Raw genomic sequence first — 24,684 nt, 5'->3', positions numbered from 1 at the left:
AGTTACATGTGAGACGTGTTTTGTGTTGTGTGAAAATAAGTTACATGTGAGACGTGTTTTGTGTTGTGTGAAAATAAGTTACATGTGAGACGTGTTTGGTTGTGTGAAAATAAGTTACATGTGAGACGTGTTTTGTGTTGTGTGAAAATAAGTTACATGTGAGACGTGTTTTGTGTTGTGTGAAAATAAGTTACATGTGAGACGTGTTTTGTGTTGTGTGAAAATAAGTTACATGTGAGACGTGTTTTGTGTTGTGTGAAAATAAGTTACATGTGAGACGTGTTTTGTGTTGTGTGAAAATAAGTTACATGTGAGACGTGTTTTGTGTTGTGTGAAAATAAGTTACATGTGAGATACAGTTTGTGTTGTGTGAAAATAAGTTACATGTGAGACGTGTTGTGTGAAAATAAGTTACATGTGAGACGTGTTTTGTGTTGTGTGAAAATAAGTTACATGTGAGACGTGTTGTGTGAAAATAAGTTACATGTGAGACGTGTTTTGTGTTGTGTGAAAATAAGTTACATGTGAGACGTGTTGTGTGAAAATAAGTTACATGTGAGACGTGTTTTGTGTTGTGTGAAAATAAGTTACATGTGAGACGTGTTTTGTGTTGTGTGAAAATAAGTTACATGTGAGACGTGTTTTGTGTTGTGTGAAAATAAGTTACATGTGAGACGTGTTTTGTGTTGTGTGAAAATAAGTTACATGTGAGACGTTTGTTGTGTGAAAATAAGTTACATGTGAGACGTGTTGTGTGAAAATAAGTTACATGTGAGACGTGTTTTGTGTTGTGTGAAAATAAGTTACATGTGAGACGTGTTTTGTGTTGTGTGAAAATAAGTTACATGTGAGACGTGTTTTGTGTTGTGTGAAAATAAGTTACATGTGAGACCTGTTTTGTGTTGTGTGAAAATAAGTTACATGTGAGACCTGTTTTGTGTTGTGTGAAAATAAGTTACATGTGAGACGTGTTGTGTGAAAATAAGTTACATGTGAGACGTGTTTTGTGTTGTGTGAAAATAAGTTACATGTGAGACGTGTTTTGTGTTGTGTGAAAATAAGTTACATGTGAGACGTGTTGTGTGAAAATAAGTTACATGTGAGACGTGTTGTGTGAAAATAAGTTACATGTGAGACGTGTTTGTGTGTGTGAAAATAAGTTACATGTGAGACGTGTTTTGTGTTGTGAAAATAAGTTACATGTGAGACGTGTTGAGACGTGTTTTGTGTTGTGTGAAAATAAGTTACATGTGAGACGTGTTGTGTGAAAATAAGTTACATGTGAGACGTGTTGTGTGAAAATAAGTTACATGTGAGACGTGTTGTGTGTGAAAATAAGTTACATGTGAGACGTGTTTTGTGTGAAAATAAGTTACATGTGAGACGTGTTTTGTGTGAAAATAAGTTACATGTGAGATACAGTTTGTGTTGTGTGAAAATAAGTTACATGTGAGACGTGTTGTGTGAAAATAAGTTACATGTGAGACGTGTTTTGTGTGAAAATAAGTTACATGTGAGACGTGTTGTGTGAAAATAAGTTACATGTGAGACCTGTTGTGTGAAAATAAGTTACATGTGAGACGTGTTTTGTGTGAAAATAAGTTACATGTGAGACGTGTTTTGTGTTGTGTGAAAATAAGTACATGTGAGACGTGGATGTGTGAAAATAAGTTACATGTGAGACGTGTTTTTGTGTTGAGTGAAAATAAAGTTACATGTGAGACCTGTTGTGTGAAATAAGTTACAAGTGAGACGTGTTTTGTGTTGTGTGAAAATAAGTTACATGTGAGACGTGTTGTGTTGTTGTGTGAAAATAAGTTACATGTAGACGTGTTTTGTGAAAATAAGTTACATGTGAGACGTGTTGTGTTTTGTGTGAAAATAAGTTACATGTGAGACGTGTTTTGTGTTGTGTGAAAATAAGTTACATGTGAGACGTGTTGTGTTTTGTGTGAAAATAAGTTACATGTGAGACGTGTTGTGTGAAAATAAGTTACATGTGAGACGTGTTGTGTTTTGTGTGAAAATAAGTTACATGTGAGACGTGTTTTGTGTTGTGTGAAAATAAGTTACATGTGAGACGTGTTTTGTGAAAATAAGTTACATGTGAGACGTGTTTTGTGAAAATAAGTTACATGTGAGACGTGTTTTGTGTGAAAATAAGTTACATGTGAGATACAGTTTGTGTTGTGTGAAAATAAGTTACATGTGAGACGCGTTTTGTTTTATTTGTTTGGGTCTCCCCCTGTACTTTGCTGCGCATACAGGCGTCTGACCCAGATATTTTGACTTTGCCTTATTGGTTATCTGCCTGCTAGTTATCAACTTGCACTTTTACCATTACCTACAATCCCTCCATCTGACGCTAAACAGCGGCCCAGAGTTAGGGAGGGTGTTCCTGGTAACTGGTATCCTAACAGAGACATTTTTAATGTTCTGTAAGCAGGAACAGGGAAGCACAAGTTACCTGCAAAAAAAAACTTCTGCTGTAGTTGAGTTCGCAGAGAAATCTGGAGTTCTTGATCAGGAAAACCAAACGTTTATTTAAATCAGGAAGAGGAGAAGCAGGGAGATCCAGAAGAATAGCAGATTGAAAACCATTATTGACAAAGAATGGTGGCATGCTGATAGACTGGTGGACATTATTGTTATAAGAAAACTCTGTAGCAGGAAGCAAGCAGGCCCAATTATCCTTATTCTGAAGATAGGAGGAAAAACAATGCAAGTACTGCTCTGTCTGACTATTAGTCTGATAGTCCAGAAGAAAATGTGAAAATTTAAATATGTAGACTGGAACAAATGTACTTGCAAAATCTAAATGTATAACGAGAACCTCTGTGAGACAGCACATTCTGAGGCGGGCCATGCAGATGAAAAACTTCTTTAATGAATTAAGTAGTCATTAGACTAGAAGAAAGTAGATCAGCAGCAATTATTAAATTTGGTCATCTTAGTAAAAACGATCAATCGCTACCATAATAAAGTCAAAACCATCAGACAAGGGTAGATCCACAATAAAATCACCCAAGCCCAAGAAGCATCAGGAACAGGTAGAGGGATGCAGAGGTCCCATCGGAGCCAAAGTAGAATATTTCATCCTGCAACACTTAACACTTCTGACATACTCATTCAAACCAGGCCTCCAAAAATGTCTAGAAATTAAGTTAATCATCTTCTTAATACTACCATATCCAGCAGCTGTTAGATCATGATAAGCCTGGAGAACTTACAAACAACCTAAATCAGGGACAAAAATGATGTCTTTGACATACAAAAGACCATCCACCACAGAAAAGGGTAAAGAAGAGATAGGAGGAGGAAAACGGCAGACTTTAATCAGGTCTAATCAAGTATGAAGCAATATAAGAAATTGACTTGGTCTCTGTTTGTGGCCCAACATCTTGAGAGGCATCTGGACAAAGCATTAGCTTTCAAATTCTTTGAACCAGGACAAAAAGTAATAAAAAAGTGAAATCTGGAGAAGAATAAAGCCCATCTAGCTTGTCAATGACGAAGACGTTTAGCAGCCCTGATGTACTCCAAATTGAGATGATCAGTACAAATAGTAATAGGCTGCACAGCTCCCTCCAATACATTTCTAAAGCACACTTGATGATCAGCAGCTCTCTATCCCCAACATCATAATTCTCTTTAGATGGAGTAAGACAACCTGAATAAAAGGCCACTGGGCGCATCTGACCTTTTAACTTTCCAGGCTGCGAGAGTACCGCTCCAATAGCCACATTTGAAGCATCCACTTCCAGAAGATTCTGAGCATCTGGCAGGAATAAGACAGAAGCAATAGTAAACAGAATCTTAAGTTTATCAAATGCCCTCTGTGCCTCAGGTGTCTAGAAAAAACAATCTTGATGAGTAATTGGGGCACAAACCTATTAATAAAACTTCTGTAGAGGTTTGCAAACCCTATAAATCTCTGCATAGCCTCCTTGTTAGTAGGAACTGCCTATTCAAGTATTGCAGAAACATTTCTGGGATCCATCTCAATGTGATTAGGAGAAAACATATAGCCCAGAAACTCGACTGTAGAAATAGAGAATTGACATTTCTCCAATTTGGCAAAGAGACCATTTATTCTTAGAGGCCAATTTATTAAAGGTCTTGCAGACCTGATCTGACAGTGCGGATCAGGTCCGCAAGACCTCGCTGAATGCGGAGAGCAATACGCTCTCCGTATTCAGCATTGCACCAGCAGTTTACAAGAGCTGCTGGTGCAACGCCGCCCCCTGCAGACTCGCGGCCGCCAGCAGGAAGGTGTCAATCAACCCGATCGTATTCGATCCGGTTGAATTCTGGCAATTCCTGTCCGCCTCATCAGAGCAGGCGGACAGGGTTATGGAGCAGCGGTCTTTATACTTGCGCAAGTATATTAAAAAAGACCACAGCTTGAGGTGTCTGCCCTTACGTTTACGGGCACAGAGAATCCAGACGGGGACTCAGGTCATAGGGCAACTGACCTCCCAGAAACCCCCCACATGAAAGGCTGCCGAAAATACGGAGTAAGTAGATGCGGCAAGCGCTGGGGAATAAGGCAGAACGCTGCAAATAAGGCAGAACGCTGGGGAATAAGGCAGAACGCTGGGGAATAAGGCAGAACGCTGGGGAATAAGGCAGAACGCTGGGGAATAAGGCAGAACGCTGGGGAATAAGGCAGAACGCTGGGGAATAAGGCAGAACGCTGGGGAATAAGGCAGAACGCTAATATAATAGTAAGATATCACTTTATCCATAGTACTTTTAACCCCTAGTGCTATCTCTAGCGCCTCATCTGCAAGCCTTTAACTCTCTAAATACACACTAATATAATAGTAAGATATCACTTTATCCATAGTACTTGTAACCCCTAGTGCTATCTCTAGCGCCTCATCTACAAGCCTTTAACTCTCTAAATACACACTAATATAATAGTAAGATATCACTTTATCCATAGTACTTGTAACCCCTAGTGCTATCTCTAGCGCCTCATCTACAAGCCTTTAACTCTCTAAATACACACTAATATAATAGTAAGATATCACTTTATCCATAGTACTTTTAACCCCTAGTGCTATCTCTAGCGCCTCATCTGCAAGCCTTTAACTCTCTAAATACACACTAATATAATAGTAAGATATCACTTTATCCATAGTACTTGTAACCCCTAGTGCTATCTCTAGTGCCTCATCTACAAGCCTTTAACTCTCTAAATACACACTAATATAATAGTAAGATATCACTTTATCCATAGTACTTGTAACCCCTAGTGCTATCTCTAGGGCCTCATCTACAAGCCTTTAACTCTCTAAATACACACTAATATAATAGTAAGATATCACTTTATCCATAGTACTTGTAACCCCTAGTGCTATCTCTAGCGCCTCATCTACAAGCCTTTAACTCTCTAAATACACACTAATATAATAGTAAGATATCACTTTATCCATAGTACTTGTAACCCCTAGTGCTATCTCTAGCGCCTCATCTACAAGCCTTTAACTCTCTAAATACACACTAATATAATAGTAAGATATCACTTTATCCATAGTACGTGTAACCCCTAGTGCTATCTCTAGTGCCTCATCTGCAAGCCTTTAACTCTCTAAATACACACTAATATAATAGTAAGATATCGCTTTATCCATAGTACTTGTAACCCCTAGTGCTATCTCTAGCGCCTCATCTGCAAGCCTTTAACTCTCTAAATACACACTAATATAATAGTAAGATATCACTTTATCCATAGTACTTGTAACCCCTAGTGCTATCTCTAGGGCCTCATCTACAAGCCTTTAACTCTCTAAATACACACTAATATAATAGTAAGATATCACTTTATCCATAGTACTTGTAACCCCTAGTGCTATCTCTAGCGCCTCATCTGCAAGCCTTTAACTCTCTAAATACACACTAATATAATAGTAAGATATCACTTTATCCATAGTACTTGTAACCCCTAGTGCTATCTCTAGCGCCTCATCTACAAGCCTTTAACTCTATAAATACACACTAATATAATAGTAAGATATCACTTTATCCATAGTACTTGTAACCCCTAGTGCTATCTCTAGGGCCTCATCTGCAAGCCTTTAACTCTCTAAATACACACTAATATAATAGTAAGATATCACTTTATCCATAGTACGTGTAACCCCTAGTGCTATCTCTAGCGCCTCATCTGAAAGCCTTTAACTCTCTAAATACACACTAATATAATAGTAAGATATCACTTTATCCATAGTACTTGTAACCCCTAGTGCTATCTCTAGCGCCTCATCTACAAGCCTTTAACTCTCTAAATACACAATAATATAATAGTAAGATATCACTTTATCCATAGTACTTGTAACCCCTAGTGCTATCTCTAGCGCCTCATCTACAAGCCTTTAACTCTCTAAATACACACTAATATAATAGTAAGATATCACTTTATCCATAGTACTTGTAACCCCTAGTGCTATCTCTAGTGCCTCATCTGCAAGCCTTTAACTCTATAAATACACACTAATATAATAGTAAGATATCACTTTATCCATAGTACTTGTAACCCCTAGTTCTATCTCTAGGGCCTCATCTACAAGCCTTTAACTCTCTAAATACACACTAATATAATAGTAAGATATCACTTTATCCATAGTACTTGTAACCCCTAGTGCTATCTCTAGGGCCTCATCTGCAAGCCTTTAACTCTCTAAATACACACTAATATAATAGTAAGATATCACTTTATCCATAGTACTTGTAACCCCTAGTGCTATCTCTAGTGCCTCATCTGCAAGCCTTTAACTCTCTAAATACACACTAATATAATAGTAAGATATCACTTTATCCATAGTACTTGTATCCCCTAGTGCTATCTCTAGCGCCTCATCTGCAAGCCTTTAACTCTCTAAATACACACTAATATAATAGTAAGATATCACTTTATCCATAGTACTTGTAACCCCTAGTGCTATCTCTAGCGCCTCATCTGCAAGCCTTTAACTCTCTAAATACACACTAATATAATAGTAAGATATCACTTTATCCATAGTACTTGTAACCCCTAGTGCTATCTCTAGCGCCTCATCTACAAGCCTTTAACTCTCTAAATACACACTAATATAATAGTAAGATATCACTTTATCCATAGTACTTGTAACCCCTAGTGCTATCTCTAGCGCCTCATCTACAAGCCTTTAACTCTCTAAATACACACTAATATAATAGTAAGATATGACTTTATCCATAGTACTTGTAACCCCTAGTGCTATCTCTAGTGCCTCATCTGCAAGCCTTTAACTCTCTAAATACACACTAATATAATAGTAAGATATCACTTTATTCATAGTACTTGTAACCCCCAGTGCTATCTCTAGCGCCTCATCTGCAAGCCTTTAACTCTCTAAATACACACTAATATAATAGTAAGATATCACTTTATCCATAGTACTTGTAACCCCTAGTGCTATCTCTAGCGCCTCATCTGCAAGCCTTTAACTCTCTAAATACACACTAATATAATAGTAAGATATCACTTTATCCATAGTACGTGTAACCCCTAGTGCTATCTCTAGGGCCTCATCTGCAAGCCTTTAACTCTATAAATACACACTAATATAATAGTAAGATATCACTTTATCCATAGTACTTGTAACCCCTAGTGCTATCTCTAGCGCCTCATCTACAAGCCTTTAACTCTCTAAATACACACTAATATAATAGTAAGATATCACTTTATCCATAGTACTTGTAACCCCTAGTGCTATCTCTAGCGCCTCATCTACAAGCCTTTAACTCTCTAAATACACACTAATATAATAGTAAGATATCACTTTATCCATAGTACTTGTAACCCCTAGTGCTATCTCTAGCGCCTCATCTACAAGCCTTTAACTCTCTAAATACACACTAATATAATAGTAAGATATCACTTTATCCATAGTACTTGTAACCCCTAGTGCTATCTCTAGTGCCTCAACTACAAGCCTTTAACTCTCTAAATACACAATAATATAATAGTAAGATATCACTTTATCCATAGTACGTGTAACCCCTAGTGCTATCTCTAGCGCCTCATGTGCAAGCCTTTAACTCTCTAAATACACACTAATATAATAGTAAGATATCACTTTATCCATAGTACGTGTAACCCCTAGTGCTATCTCTAGGGCCTCATCTGCAAGCCTTTAACTCTATAAATACACACTAATATAATAGTAAGATATCACTTTATCCATAGTACTTGTAACCCCTAGTGCTATCTCTAGTGCCTCATCTGCATGCCTTTAACTCTCTAAATACACACTAATATAATAGTAAGATATCACTTTATCCATAATACTTGTAACCCCTAGTGCTATCTCTAGCGCCTCATCTACAAGCCTTTAACTCTCTAAATACACACTAATATAATAGTAAGATATCACTTTATCCATAGTACTTGTAACCCCCAGTGCTATCTCTAGTTCCTCATCTGCAAGCCTTTAACTCTCTAAATACACACTAATATAATAGTAAGATATCACTTTATCCATAGTACTTGTAACCCCTAGTGCTATCTCTAGCGCCTCATCTACAAGCCTTTAACTCTCTAAATACACACTAATATAATAGTAAGATATCACTTTATCCATAGTACGTGTAACCCCTAGTGCTATCTCTAGTGCCTCATCTGCAAGCCTTTAACTCTCTAAATACACACTAATATAATAGTAAGATATCACTTTATTCATAGTACTTGTAACCCCTAGTGCTATCTCTAGCGCCTCATCTGCAAGCCTTTAACTCTCTAAATACACACTAATATAATAGTAAGATATCACTTTATTCATAGTACTTGTAACCCCTAGTGCTATCTCTAGGGCCTCATCTACAAGCCTTTAACTCTCTAAATACACACTAATATAATAGTAAGATATCACTTTATCCATAGTACTTGTATCCCCTAGTGCTATCTCTAGTGCCTCATCTGCAAGCCTTTAACTCTCTAAATACACACTAATATAATAGTAAGATATCACTTTATCCATAGTACTTGTAACCCCTAGTGCTATCTCTAGCGCCTCATGTGCAAGCCTTTAACTCTCTAAATACACACTAATATAATAGTAAGATATCACTTTATCCATAGTACTTGTAACCCCTAGTGCTATCTCTAGCGCCTCATCTACAAGCCTTTAACTCTCTAAATACACACTAATATAATAGTAAGATATCACTTTATCCATAGTACTTGTAACCCCTAGTGCTATCTCTAGTGCCTCAACTACAAGCCTTTAACTCTCTAAATACACAATAATATAATAGTAAGATATCACTTTATCCATAGTACGTGTAACCCCTAGTGCTATCTCTAGCGCCTCATGTGCAAGCCTTTAACTCTCTAAATACACACTAATATAATAGTAAGATATCACTTTATCCATAGTACGTGTAACCCCTAGTGCTATCTCTAGGGCCTCATCTGCAAGCCTTTAACTCTATAAATACACACTAATATAATAGTAAGATATCACTTTATCCATAGTACTTGTAACCCCTAGTGCTATCTCTAGTGCCTCATCTGCAAGCCTTTAACTCTCTAAATACACACTAATATAATAGTAAGATATCACTTTATCCATAGTACTTGTAACCCCTAGTGCTATCTCTAGTGCCTCAACTACAAGCCTTTAACTCTCTAAATACACAATAATATAATAGTAAGATATCACTTTATCCATAGTACGTGTAACCCCTAGTGCTATCTCTAGCGCCTCATGTGCAAGCCTTTAACTCTCTAAATACACACTAATATAATAGTAAGATATCACTTTATCCATAGTACGTGTAACCCCTAGTGCTATCTCTAGGGCCTCATCTGCAAGCCTTTAACTCTATAAATACACACTAATATAATAGTAAGATATCACTTTATCCATAGTACTTGTAACCCCTAGTGCTATCTCTAGTGCCTCATCTGCATGCCTTTAACTCTCTAAATACACACTAATATAATAGTAAGATATCACTTTATCCATAATACTTGTAACCCCTAGTGCTATCTCTAGCGCCTCATCTACAAGCCTTTAACTCTCTAAATACACACTAATATAATAGTAAGATATCACTTTATCCATAGTACTTGTAACCCCCAGTGCTATCTCTAGTTCCTCATCTGCAAGCCTTTAACTCTCTAAATACACACTAATATAATAGTAAGATATCACTTTATCCATAGTACTTGTAACCCCTAGTGCTATCTCTAGTGCCTCATCTGCAAGCCTTTAACTCTCTAAATACACACTAATATAATAGTAAGATATCACTTTATCCATAGTACTTGTAACCCCTAGTGCTATCTCTAGCGCCTCATCTACAAGCCTTTAACTCTCTAAATACACACTAATATAATAGTAAGATATCACTTTATCCATAGTACTTGTAACCCCCAGTGCTATCTCTAGTTCCTCATCTGCAAGCCTTTAACTCTCTAAATGCACACTAATATAATAGTAAGATATCACTTTATTCATAGTACTTGTAACCCCTAGTGCTATCTCTAGCGCCTCATCTGCAAGCCTTTAACTCTCTAAATACACACTAATATAATAGTAAGATATCACTTTATTCATAGTACTTGTAACCCCTAGTGCTATCTCTAGGGCCTCATCTACAAGCCTTTAACTCTCTAAATACACACTAATATAATAGTAAGATATCACTTTATCCATAGTACTTGTATCCCCTAGTGCTATCTCTAGTGCCTCATCTGCAAGCCTTTAACTCTCTAAATACACACTAATATAATAGTAAGATATCACTTTATCCATAGTACTTGTAACCCCTAGTGCTATCTCTAGCGCCTCATGTGCAAGCCTTTAACTCTCTAAATACACACTAATATAATAGTAAGATATCACTTTATCCATAGTACTTGTAACCCCTAGTGCTATCTCTAGCGCCTCATCTACAAGCCTTTAACTCTCTAAATACACACTAATATAATAGTAAGATATCACTTTATCCATAGTACGTGTAACCCCTAGTGCTATCTCTAGTGCCTCATCTGCAAGCCTTTAACTCTCTAAATACACACTAATATAATAGTAAGATATCACTTTATCCATAGTACTTGTAACCCCTAGTGCTATCTCTAGCGCCTCATGTGCAAGCCTTTAACTCTCTAAATACACACTAATATAATAGTAAGATATCACTTTATTCATAGTACTTGTAACCCCTAGTGCTATCTCTAGGGCCTCATCTACAAGCCTTTAACTCTCTAAATACACACTAATATAATAGTAAGATATCACTTTATTCATAGTACTTGTAACCCCTAGTGCTATCTCTAGCGCCTCATCTGCAAGCCTTTAACTCTCTAAATACACACTAATATAATAGTAAGATATAACTTTATTCATAGTACTTGTAACCCCTAGTGCTATCTCTAGCGCCTCATCTGTAAGCCTTTAACTCTCTAAATACACACTAATATAATAGTAAGATATCACTTTATCCATAGTACTTGTAACCCCTAGTGCTATCTCTAGCGCCTCATCTGCAAGCCTTTAACTCTCTAAATACACACTAATATAATAGTAAGATATCACTTTATCCATAGTACGTGTAACCCCTAGTGCTATCTCTAGGGCCTCATCTGCAAGCCTTTAACTCTCTAAATACACACTAATATAATAGTAAGATATCACTTTATCCATAGTACTTGTAACCCCTAGTTCTATCTCTAGTGCCTCATCTGCAAGCCTTTAACTCTCTAAATACACACTAATATAATAGTAAGATATCACTTTATTCATAGTACTTGTAACCCCTAGTGCTATCTCTAGTGCCTCATCTGCAAGCCTTTAACTCTCTAAATACACACTAATATAATAGTAAGATATCACTTTATTCATAGTACTTGTAACCCCTAGTGCTATCTCTAGCGCCTCATCTGCAAGCCTTTAACTCTCTAAATACACACTAATATAATAGTAAGATATCACTTTATCCATAGTACTTGTAACCCCCAGTGCTATCTCTAGGGCCTCATCTACAAGCCTTTAACTCTCTAAATACACACTAATATAATAGTAAGATATCACTTTATCCATAGTACTTGTAACCCCTAGTGCTATCTCTAGCGCCTCATCTACAAGCCTTTAACTCTCTAAATACACACTAATATAATAGTAAGATATCACTTTATCCATAGTACTTTTAACCCCTAGTGCTATCTCTAGCGCCTCATCTGCAAGCCTTTAACTCTCTAAATACACACTAATATAATAGTAAGATATCACTTTATCCATAGTACTTTTAACCCCTAGTGCTATCTCTAGCGCCTCATTTCCACCTCCCCATCTCCTTCAAATTATTCACTATCTCGGAAGAAGATAGTAGGAATTAGAGGCTTAGGGACTATTAACTCTAGCGCTTATTTATTTACCCCCCTTTTTTCTGAAGACTCGCCAGAAACACGGCCCTTCAGGCTCCATACGGAGCTTGATAAATGGGCCTCATAGTCTTAGAATCACAGAACGAACATTAGCAGTGTGAATCTCCAATGAAGATCAAAATATAATTTAAATAAATTACCATAAAAGTGTCAAGCAAGTCTCTGAAAATATAATTTAGGAAATGTTGAAAAATTGCAAGAGTGTTTCAGAGTCCAAAGGTCATGACTAAATATTATGTCCATAACGGATGTGAAAAGCAGTCTTCCTTTCCATTCATTCACACCAAATGATATGCCCCTCTCAATTCAATCTTAGTAAACACTTAACTCCTTTATTTCTGTCCAACATCTCAGGGTAGTGGATAATGATTATGGATTGTTATGCTATTAAGGGCTCTGTAACCAACACAAGGTTTTACACCTCCATCCTTCTTTTCTACAAAACAAGCACCAGCAGGAGAAATGGAAGGCTTAATAAAACCTTTGGCAACTTTCTCCTCAATTAAGTCTTTCTTTCAAATGCTGCTGTTCTGGCCCAAACAAGGGACAATTCTTCAATAAAGAATAGGAGCTCCAGGAATCTAATCAATCGGGCAATCATAACGATGCCTATGAGGTAGGAAATCAGCCCCTTTCTTTTCAAAGACATCAGAGAAGTTCCTATAGGTTTCAGGAACATCTGGATTCTCTTTAACACAAATATTCAGACTTTTTAAATACTTTCAGTCTCCCAATTTATTAACGGATAAAGTAAAGATAGTCATATAATAAGGGGAGATACATCAAAACCAGTATCCAAAGACACAGATACTGATAATGACTCTTACAATAAAGGACCCCCATCAGCAGCACATAGTGTAACTGTAGTAGAGGCAGCTTAATATTCTTAGCCAAAGTAGAATCAATAAAACAGCTGCTGGCACCAGAATTGACTATAGCCTCCACTCTCATTTTCTTTTTTGACCACTGCAACAAGAGAAGAACTAATAAATAGGAAGCCACTGAAAAATATTAAAGGGACACTCAAGTCAAAATTAAATTGTCATAATTCAGACAGAGATGCAATTTTAAACAACTTTGCAATTTACTTCCATTAAAGGGACACTTAACCCAAATTTTTTCTTTCATGATTCAGATAGAGCACGGAATTTTAAGCAACTTTCTAATTTACTCCTATTATCGATTTTTCTTTGTTCTCTTGCTATCTTTATTTGAAAAAGAAAGTCCAGAATTTGTTTATTGGTGGATGAATTTATGCACCAATCAGCAAGAACAACCCAGGTTGTTCACCAAAAATGGGCCAGCATATAACCTTACATTCTTGCTTTTCAAATAAAGATACCAAGAGAATGAAGAACATTTGCTAATAGGAGTACATTAGAGAGTTGCTTAAAAGTGCATGCTCTATCTGAATCACAAAAGAAAATTTGGGTTCAGTGCCCCTTTAACAAAATGTGCATAATCTTTTTATTTTCACACTTTTTGAGTCACCAGCTCCTCCTGAGCATGTGCAACAATTCACAGAATATATGTATAGGCATTTGTGATTGGCTGAGGGCTGTCACATGGTACGTGTATGCATTAGTGATTGGCTGATGGCTGTCACATGGTACGTGTATGCATTTGTGATTGGCTGATGGCTGTCACATGGTACATGTATGCATTTGTGATTGGCTGATGGCTGTCACATGGTACGAGTATGCATTTGTGATTGGCTGATGGCTGTCACATGGTACGTGTATGCATTTGTGATTGGCTGATGGCTGTCAGATGGTACGTGTATGCATTTGTGATTGGCTGATGGCTGTCACATGGTACGTGTATGCATTTGTGATTGGCTGATGGCTGTCACATGGTACGAGTATGCATTTGTGATTGGCTGATGGCTGTCACATGGTACGAGTATGCATTTGTGATTGGCTGATGGGTGTCACATGGTACGTGTATGCATTTGTGATTGGCTGATGGCTGTCACATGATACAGGGGGAGTGGAAATATACATAACTTTGAAATATGTCAGAAAAAAAATCTACTACTCATGTGAAGTCCAGACTAAGTGCTATTGCATTGTCTTTTGTCTTTTTATCTTGCATTTGTTAGTAGAAAATCTACTGTATTTACTGGTCCTTTAAGTATTCATGATTACTTTCTATGGAAGTGTTGTGCACGACTAAAAAGCTGTGTGGTTAGAAACGTTGCTTTTGTATTAACCTAATACATTACATTATTATGTGGTGCAGCTGCTCTTTGGACTTTGTACTTTTTATGGAAGCAAAGTAGCCACCTTTAACACAATAGAAGAATAGATTTAAGTCTCTTCGATTGGACACTCAAAATAAGATATTATGCAACTTGAAAAATAATTGAAATGAAAGGTTTGAGCAGTTCCTGAACCTTTACAAGCAAGTCTCTCCTATTGTCTTTCATGAATGCGTCTGTCAATCTGGATCACTAAAGATATCATACTTTCGAAAACACTGGGTGGGCCTACATGAGAATGTCCCAGACAAAATTAGTCGAGTAGTGCTGGAACATTCCATTCTGTATCACTAGATATGCGATGGAAATCAGACACATAGTCATTTTCCCTTGATGCATTGTTCTTAAGGTAGACTGAGCAGAGGAAATTATGTGAGGGTCATTTTATAAAACATAGCAGCAACAAAAGAGTCACAAGTGTGAGCTCCACAAAGTCATAGAACAAACTTTGACATGCAGTAATGAAAGAGGGAAACTGTCTGAGATCCTCATTACATTTTTCTGGTAGAGGTAGACTTGGTTCGGCATGTCTAAAGTAGGATTGAAGCAATAGATTGTCTAGCACTCGCAGAAGTTAGAGAAGCCATGGAGGAAGGAACATTCCAAGTAACAGTCGCATTCTGAGTCTGGGTCTGTAACGCTGTGAGTCCTGTAAATCCTTTATAGTACGCACTAAGGAAGAACACTGTTGCGAAAAGGTGGTAATAACGTCGCTAAAGTCAGGGAACCAGTAACAGGTCGAGAACAGGTATGCTTTAGTCTTCATGGAACAATAACCAAGCACTAAATGGGAATCTGAGAGGGCCAGTTAACACCTCCCATTCAGTCTTGGTGCCAAATTCAAGGCCAGGGGTCAAATCCATAAAAAGCATAAGTCCAGAAATCCTCACACACATCCATGTAGCCGGCCACACAACCTGATGTTATTTAGTGTGGTTCCTGCATCAGAGGATCCCCTTACCACATCACTCCTGACTCTTCTTCATTCCCAAACAATGTGGCCCCTAGCACGCTGAGGAAAACAACTCCCACATACAGCCTGCTGCAAAGAAATGGAGGTAAGTATAGTGCTTAATGGTCTTACAATAAGTTACATGTGCAACGTGTTGTGTTATGTGAAAATGTTATGTGAAAATGTTACATGTGAGACGCGTTTTTTCTTATGTGAAAATAAGTTACATCTGAAATGTTTGTGTAATATGAAAATAAGTTACTTGTGAGATGCATTTTGTGTAATGGGAAAATGATAAATGTGAGATGCATTTTGTGTTATGTGAAAATAAGTTACACATGAGACGCGTTTTGTGTTATGTAAAAATAAGTTACACATGAGACACGTTTTGTGTAATGTGAAAATGTTTCATGTGAGACGTGTTTTGTGTTATGTGAAAATGTTTCATGTGAGACGTGTTTTATTATGTGACAATGTTACATGTGAGACGCGTTTTGTGTTATGTGAAAATAAGTTAAATGTGAGGCGCGTTTTGTGTTAGGTAAAATAAGTTACATGTGAGACGTGTTTTGTGTTATGTGAAAATAATGAAAATATGTGTTTTTATATATATATATAGTATGTATATATATATATATATATATATATTTATGTGTATATTTGTGTGTTTATACATGTGTAGATATGTATTTATATATTTACAGGCATATATATATATATATATATATACACTTTATATAGACTGTACAGCCTGTGGTTATTTAGCTTTTCCTCCGAGAGTTTCTGATTCACTTCTGAGGTTCCGCCCAGAGTGCCTTCTTGGGTCCCTTCTTCTTCCAGTGGTTTTGCAGCTCTACTCCCCAGAGCTTGCTGCTTATGTCCTAATTGTCTCTAATATTTCCGTCCTGGCCAGAGTACTCTGATTTTGCACAATGAACTTCTTACTGGTCTTCTCTTTACTGGGGATCCAAAAGCTTTCCTCGTCTCTCATCTTTACTCTCCCCACCATAAAGTTCTCTAATGCTTCTAGCTTTCTTCTCTTCTTTATTCTACTGACCTTAAGGTACCCTTGCCCTCCTTCCAAGTGTTATTTTGCTTTCACCCTGCTTCGGTTCCCGGTTATTTTCTCCATGGGTTGCTTTAGTATATTTTCCTAGGGTGTTGTAGCTTCCCACGTTTGGTTGATAATTTTCCTCAGTAGTTTTATCTAGCTGTTTTATTTGGGTTCCTAATAATGCTCACTCTACTTACATTACATCTTTTGATGCTAAGTTTCTTCATTTTAGTGTATTTCTTTTTTCAGTTATTTTGGCTTCATCACTAAACACCCTGTTCTGAATCGCTTTGCCTGCCATGTCTTTGTGTCTCAAGATTCCATGCGCCGCGTGGCAGAGTGCGTTGGGTAAGTAGACTAAATCTCTAATCCACTTATGACAGAGATATAGTTCTGCCACACAAATGAATGAATCTGCCACTCACACAGATACATATACCAATACACTATACACAGCTGTGCTACATTTAGACACGGGCACAACCTATATATGTCTGTCACAGGCATCTGACAATTGTCACATCTGTCATTGGCACCCGCATGTTTATATGACTATAAGGCACCTTTAGAAATGACACAGGGTGGCAAATGTTTATGTAGTTTGTAGACTGGCACTTTTGGAGATTTTATGAGGTGGCACACATGATTAAAAAGATAACTTAGGGGCACGTTTAGAGATGACAAGCTGCAGTAAATGTTTATACTGATGGATTAGTTGCACATTTAGAGGTGAAGAGTTGGCACACATGTTTATATAGATGGCAGAGGGGCACATTTGGAGGTGACATAGGTGGCACATGTTTATATAGATGGCAGAGGGGCACACATGTTTATATAGATGGCAGAGGGGCACACATGTTTATATAGATGGTAGAGGGGCACACATGTTTATATAGATGGTAGAGGGGCACACATGTTTATATAGATGACAGAGGGGCACACATGTTTATATAGATGGCTGAGGGGCACACATGTTTATATAGATGGCAGAGGGGCACACATGTTTATATAGATGACAGAGGGGCACACATGTTTATATAGATGGCAGAGGGGCACACATGTTTATATAGATGGCAGAGGGGCACACATGTTTATATAGATGGCAGAGGGGCACACATGTTTATATAGATGGCAGAGGGGCACACATGTTTATATAGATGGCAGAGGGGCACACATGTTTATATAGATGGCAGAGGGGCACACATGTTTATATAGATGGCAGAGGGGCACACATGTTTATATAGATGACAGAGGGGCACACATGTTTATATAGATGACAGAGGGGCACACATGTTTATATAGATGGCAGAGGGGCACACATGTTTATATAGATGGCAGAGGGGCACATTTGGAGGTGATATGGGTGGCACACATGTTTATATAGATGACAGAGGGGCACACATGTTTATATAGATGGTAGAGGGGCACACATGTTTATATAGATGGCAGAGGCGCACACATGTTTATATAGATGGCAGAGGGGCACACATGTTTATATAGATGGCAGAGGGGCACACATGTTTATATAGATGACAGAGGGGCACACATGTTTATATAGATGGCAGAGGGGCACATATGTTTATATAGATGGCAGAGGGGCACATTTGGAGGTGATATGGGTGGCACACATGTTTATATAGATGACAGAGGGGCACACATGTTTATATAGATGGCAGAGGGGCACACATGTTTATATAGATGGCAGAGGGGCACACATGTTTATATAGATGGCAGAGGGGCACATTTGGAGGTGATATGGGTGGCACACATGTTTATATAGATGGCAGAGGGGCACATTTGGAGGTGATATGGGTGGCACACATGTTTATATAGATGGCAGAGGTGCACACATGTTTATATAGATGACAGAGGTGCACACATGTTTATATAGATGGCAGAGGGGCACACATGTTTATATAGATGACAGAGGGGCACACATGTTTATATAGATGACAGAGGGGCACACATGTTTATATAGATGGCTGAGGGGCACACATGTTTATATAGATGGCTGAGGGGCACACATGTTTATATAGATGGCAGAGGGGCACACATGTTTATATAGATGGCAGAGGGGCACACATGTTTATATAGATGACAGAGGGGCACACATGTTTATATAGATGGCTGAGGGGCACACATGTTTATATAGATGGCTGAGGGGCACACATGTTTATATAGATGGCAGAGGGGCACACATGTTTATATAGATGGCTGAGGGGCACACATGTTTATATAGATGACAGAGGGGCACACATGTTTATATAGATGACAGAGGTGCACACATGTTTATATAGATGGCTGAGGGGCACACATGTTTATATAGATGGCTGAGGGGCACACATTTTTATATAGATGGCAGAGGGGCACACATGTTTATATAGATGGCAGAGGGGCACATTTGGAGGTGATATGGGTGGCAGACATGTTTATATAGATGGCAGAGGGGCACACATGTTTATATAGATGACAGAGGGGCACACATGTTTATATAGATGGCAGAGGGGCACACATGTTTATATAGATGACAGAGGGGCATACATGTTTATATAGATGGCAGAGGGGCACACATGTTTATATAGATGACAGAGGGGCACACATGTTTATATAGATGACAGAGGTGCACACATGTTTATATAGATGGCTGAGGGGCACACATGTTTATATAGATGGCTGAGGGGCACACATGTTTATATAGATGGCAGAGGGGCACACATGTTTATATAGATGACAGAGGGGCACACATGTTTATATAGATGACAGAGGTGCACACATGTTTATATAGATGGCTGAGGGGCACACATGTTTATATAGATGGCAGAGGGGCACACATGTTTATATAGATGGCTGAGGGGCACACATGTTTATATAGATGGCAGAGGGGCACACATGTTTATATAGATGACAGAGGGGCACACATGTTTATATAGATGGCAGAGGGGCACACATGTTTATATAGATGGCAGAGGGGCACACATGTTTATATAGATGACAGAGGGGCACACATGTTTATATAGATGGCAGAGGGGCACACATGTTTATATAGATGGCAGAGGGGCACACATGTTTATATAGATGGCTGAGGGGCACACATGTTTATATAGATGGCTGAGGGGCACACATGTTTATATAGATGGCAGAGGGGCACACATGTTTATATAGATGACAGAGGTGCACACATGTTTATATAGATGGCTGAGGGGCACACATGTTTATATAGATGGCTGAGGGGCACACATGTTTATATAGATGGCAGAGGGGCACACATGTTTATATAGATGGCAGAGGGGCACATTTGGAGGTGATATGGGTGGCAGACATGTTTATATAGATGGCAGAGGGGCACACATGTTTATATAGATGACAGAGGGGCACACATGTTTATATAGATGGCAGAGGGGCACACATGTTTATATAGATGGCAGAGGGGCACACATGTTTATATAGATGGCAGAGGGGCACACATGTTTATATAGATGACAGAGGGGCACACATGTTTATATAGATGGTAGAGGGGCACACATGTTTATATAGATGGTAGAGGGGCACACATGTTTATATAGATGGCTGAGGGGCACACATGTTTATATAGATGGCAGAGGGGCACACATGTTTATATAGATGACAGAGGGGCACACATGTTTATATAGATGGCAGAGGGGCACACATGTTTATATAGATGGCAGAGGGGCACACATGTTTATATAGATGGCAGAGGGGCACACATGTTTATATAGATGGCAGAGGGGCACACATGTTTATATAGATGACAGAGGTGCACACATGTTTATATAGATGACAGAGGGGCACACATGTTTATATAGATGACAGAGGGGCACACATGTTTATATAGATGGCAGAGGGGCACACATGTTTATATAGATGGTAGAGGGGCACACATGTTTATATAGATGACAGAGGGGCACACATGTTTATATAGATGACAGAGGGGCACACATGTTTATATAGATGGCAGAGGGGCACACATGTTTATATAGATGACAGAGGTGCACACATGTTTATATAGATGGCAGAGGGGCACACATGTTTATATAGATGGCAGAGGGGCACACATGTTTATATAGATGGCAGAGGGGCACACATGTTTATATAGATGGCTGAGGGGCACACATGTTTATATAGATGGCTGAGGGGCACACATGTTTATATAGATGGCAGAGGGGCACACATGTTTATATAGATGGCAGAGGGGCACATTTGGAGGTGATATGGGTGGCAGACATGTTTATATAGATGGCAGAGGGGCACACATGTTTATATAGATGGCAGAGGGGCACACATGTTTATATAGATGACAGAGGGGCACACATGTTTATATAGATGACAGAGGGGCACACATGTTTATATAGATGACAGAGGGGCACACATGTTTATATAGATGGCAGAGGGGCACACATGTTTATATAGATGACAGAGGGGCACACATGTTTATATAGATGGCAGAGGGGCACACATGTTTATATAGATGGCAGAGGGGCACACATGTTTATATAGATGGCAGAGGGGCACACATGTTTATATAGATGGTAGAGGGGCACACATGTTTATATAGATGGCAGAGGGGCACACATGTTTATATAGATGGCAGAGGGGCACACATGTTTATATAGATGGTAGAGGGGCACACATGTTTATATAGATGACAGAGGGGCACACATGTTTATATAGATGGCTGAGGGGCACACATGTTTATATAGATGGCAGAGGGGCACACATGTTTATATAGATGGTAGAGGGGCACACATGTTTATATAGATGACAGAGGGGCACACATGTTTATATAGATGGCAGAGGGGCACACATGTTTATATAGATGACAGAGGTGCACACATGTTTATATAGATGGCAGAGGGGCACACATGTTTATATAGATGGCAGAGGGGCACACATGTTTATATAGATGACAGAGGGGCACACATGTTTATATAGATGACAGAGGTGCACACATGTTTATATAGATGGCTGAGGGGCACACATGTTTATATAGATGGCTGAGGGGCACACATGTTTATATAGATGGCAGAGGGGCACACATGTTTATATAGATGGCAGAGGGGCACATTTGGAGGTGATATGGGTGGCAGACATGTTTATATAGATGGCAGAGGGGCACACATGTTTATATAGATGACAGAGGGGCACACATGTTTATATAGATGGCAGAGGGGCACACATGTTTATATAGATGGCAGAGGGGCACACATGTTTATATAGATGACAGAGGGGCACACATGTTTGTATAGATGGCAGAGGGGCACACATGTTTATATAGATGACAGAGGTGCACACATGTTTATATAGATGACAGAGGGGCACACATGTTTATATAGATGACAGAGGGGCACACATGTTTATATAGATGGCAGAGGGGCACACATGTTTATATAGATGGCTGAGGGGCACACATGTTTATATAGATGGCTGAGGGGCACACATGTTTATATAGATGGCTGAGGGGCACACATGTTTATATAGATGGCAGAGGGGCACACATGTTTATATAGATGACAGAGGGGCACACATGTTTATATAGATGGCTGAGGGGCACACATGTTTATATAGATGGCTGAGGGGCACACATGTTTATATAGATGGCAGAGGGGCACACATGTTTATATAGATGGTAGAGGGGCACACATGTTTATATAGATGACAGAGGGGCACACATGTTTATATAGATGGCAGAGGGGCACACATGTTTCTATAGATGGCAGAGGGGCACATTTGGAGGTGATATGGGTGGCAGACATGTTTATATAGATGACAGAGGGGCACACATGTTTATATAGATGGCAGAGGGGCACGCATGTTTATATAGATGACAGAGGGGCACACATGTTTATATAGATGACAGAGGGGCACACATGTTTATATAGATGGCAGAGGGGCACACATTTTTATATAGATGGTAGAGGGGCACACATGTTTATATAGATGGCAGAGGGGCACACATGTTTATATAGATGACAGAGGTGCACACATGTTTATATAGATGACAGAGGGGCACACATGTTTATATAGATGACAGAGGGGCACACATGTTTATATAGATGGCAGAGGGGCACACATGTTTATATAGATGACAGAGGGGCACACATGTTTATATAGATGGCAGAGGGGCACACATGTTTATATAGATGGCAGAGGGGCACACATGTTTATATAGATGACAGAGGGGCACACATGTTTATATAGATGACAGAGGGGCACACATGTTTATATAGATGGCAGAGGGGCACACATGTTTATATAGATGACAGAGGTGCACACATGTTTATATAGATGGCAGAGGGGCACACATGTTTATATAGATGGCAGAGGGGCACACATGTTTATATAGATGGCTGAGGGGCACACATGTTTATATAGATGGCTGAGGGGCACACATGTTTATATAGATGGCAGAGGGGCACACATGTTTATATAGATGGCAGAGGGGCACATTTGGAGGTGATATGGGTGGCAGACATGTTTATATAGATGGCAGAGGGGCACACATGTTTATATAGATGGCAGAGGGGCACACATGTTTATATAGATGGCAGAGGGGCACACATGTTTATATAGATGGTAGAGGGGCACACATGTTTATATAGATGACAGAGGGGCACACATGTTTATATAGATGGCTGAGGGGCACACATGTTTATATAGATGGCAGAGGGGCACACATGTTTATATAGATGGCAGAGGGGCACACATGTTTATATAGATGACAGAGGGGCACACATGTTTATATAGATGGCTGAGGGGCACACATGTTTATATAGATGGCTGAGGGGCACACATGTTTATATAGATGGCTGAGGGGCACACATGTTTATATAGATGGCAGAGGGGCACACATGTTTATATAGATGGCAGAGGGGCACACATGTTTATATAGATGGTAGAGGGGCACACATGTTTATATAGATGGTAGAGGGGCACACATGTTTATATAGATGACAGAGGGGCACACATGTTTATATAGATGACAGAGGGGCACACATGTTTATATAGATGACAGAGGTGCACACATGTTTATATAGATGGCAGAGGGGCACACATGTTTATATAGATGGTAGAGGGGCACACATGTTTATATAGATGGCAGAGGGGCACACATGTTTATATAGATGGCAGAGGGGCACACATGTTTATATAGATGGTAGAGGGGCACACATGTTTATATAGATGACAGAGGGGCACACATGTTTATATAGATGGCTGAGGGGCACACATGTTTATATAGATGACAGAGGGGCACACATGTTTATATAGATGGCAGAGGGGCACATTGTGAGTTGGTGTTCCAGTGACTGGGGGGTATTGCAGGGTATATATGACAGTGTGTGGATAAGTAACACAACCTCTCTCCCCTTTTCTCCCCAGGCGAGCGTTTCAGGAATATTACCATGAGCACGTGGAGTTTAGTTGCCCCACAGAGGACATTTACCTGGAGTGACCTGACCTGTATATACTCACATGGGGATGCACACAGGACACAGGGCTGTGACCCAGCATGAGCCCCACTTCCCCAGCGACACGACCAGTAGTAGGAAATGTATTCTTTCATGGCACAGGCCTGCAGAGCATCTCACTGCTTCACTGTTAGAGAATCCTGCAGAGCATCTCATGTTTAATTCTAGCTTACTAGAGACCCTCAGAGCATCTAACATTATTTCCTTCTAGATACTTTGCAGAGCAATTTCAATTAGCCCCTTTTCTCATGTGAACTATCTCCGTTATTGAAACTTGCCGGGTATCTGATATTGCTGCAGAGCATCTCACTGAACTCTGTATGCACCTACACAGCCCCCGCAGACCCCTGCAGACAATTACTCCATCCTCCTAACCAAGCCCTTAAGACCATTGTTCTATTGCCTACCCATGTTCTGCAGAGCATCTCTATTCCCCCTACTCATGTCCTGCAGACCATCTCTATTCCCCCTACTCATGTCCTGCAGACCATCTCTATTCCCCCTACTCATGTCCTG

The 24,684-nt window shown here is 39.2% G+C and overlaps 1 protein-coding gene across 1 annotated transcript in view; it reads left to right on the top strand.

Moving 5' to 3' along the window:
- The window catches only part of MAPK8IP2 (mitogen-activated protein kinase 8 interacting protein 2), a 320,297-nt gene extending 296,081 nt beyond the window's left edge, over positions 1 to 24,216 (top strand). The window contains exons 11-12 of the mRNA XM_053716289.1: positions 16,934 to 17,032; positions 24,080 to 24,216. Coding sequence (XP_053572264.1) covers positions 16,934 to 17,032; positions 24,080 to 24,152 — 172 coding nt within the window. The 3' untranslated portion in view covers positions 24,153 to 24,216. The remainder of the gene's footprint in view (positions 1 to 16,933; positions 17,033 to 24,079) is intronic.
- Positions 24,217 to 24,684: the final 468 nt, after the last annotated feature.

This window comes from Bombina bombina, chromosome 6 (assembly GCF_027579735.1).
Source record: "Bombina bombina isolate aBomBom1 chromosome 6, aBomBom1.pri, whole genome shotgun sequence".
NCBI classification, from domain to species: Eukaryota; Metazoa; Chordata; class Amphibia; order Anura; family Bombinatoridae; genus Bombina; species Bombina bombina.
The sequence above is the reverse complement of the archived record's forward strand: the minus strand, read 5'-3'. Positions and strand labels throughout refer to the sequence as shown.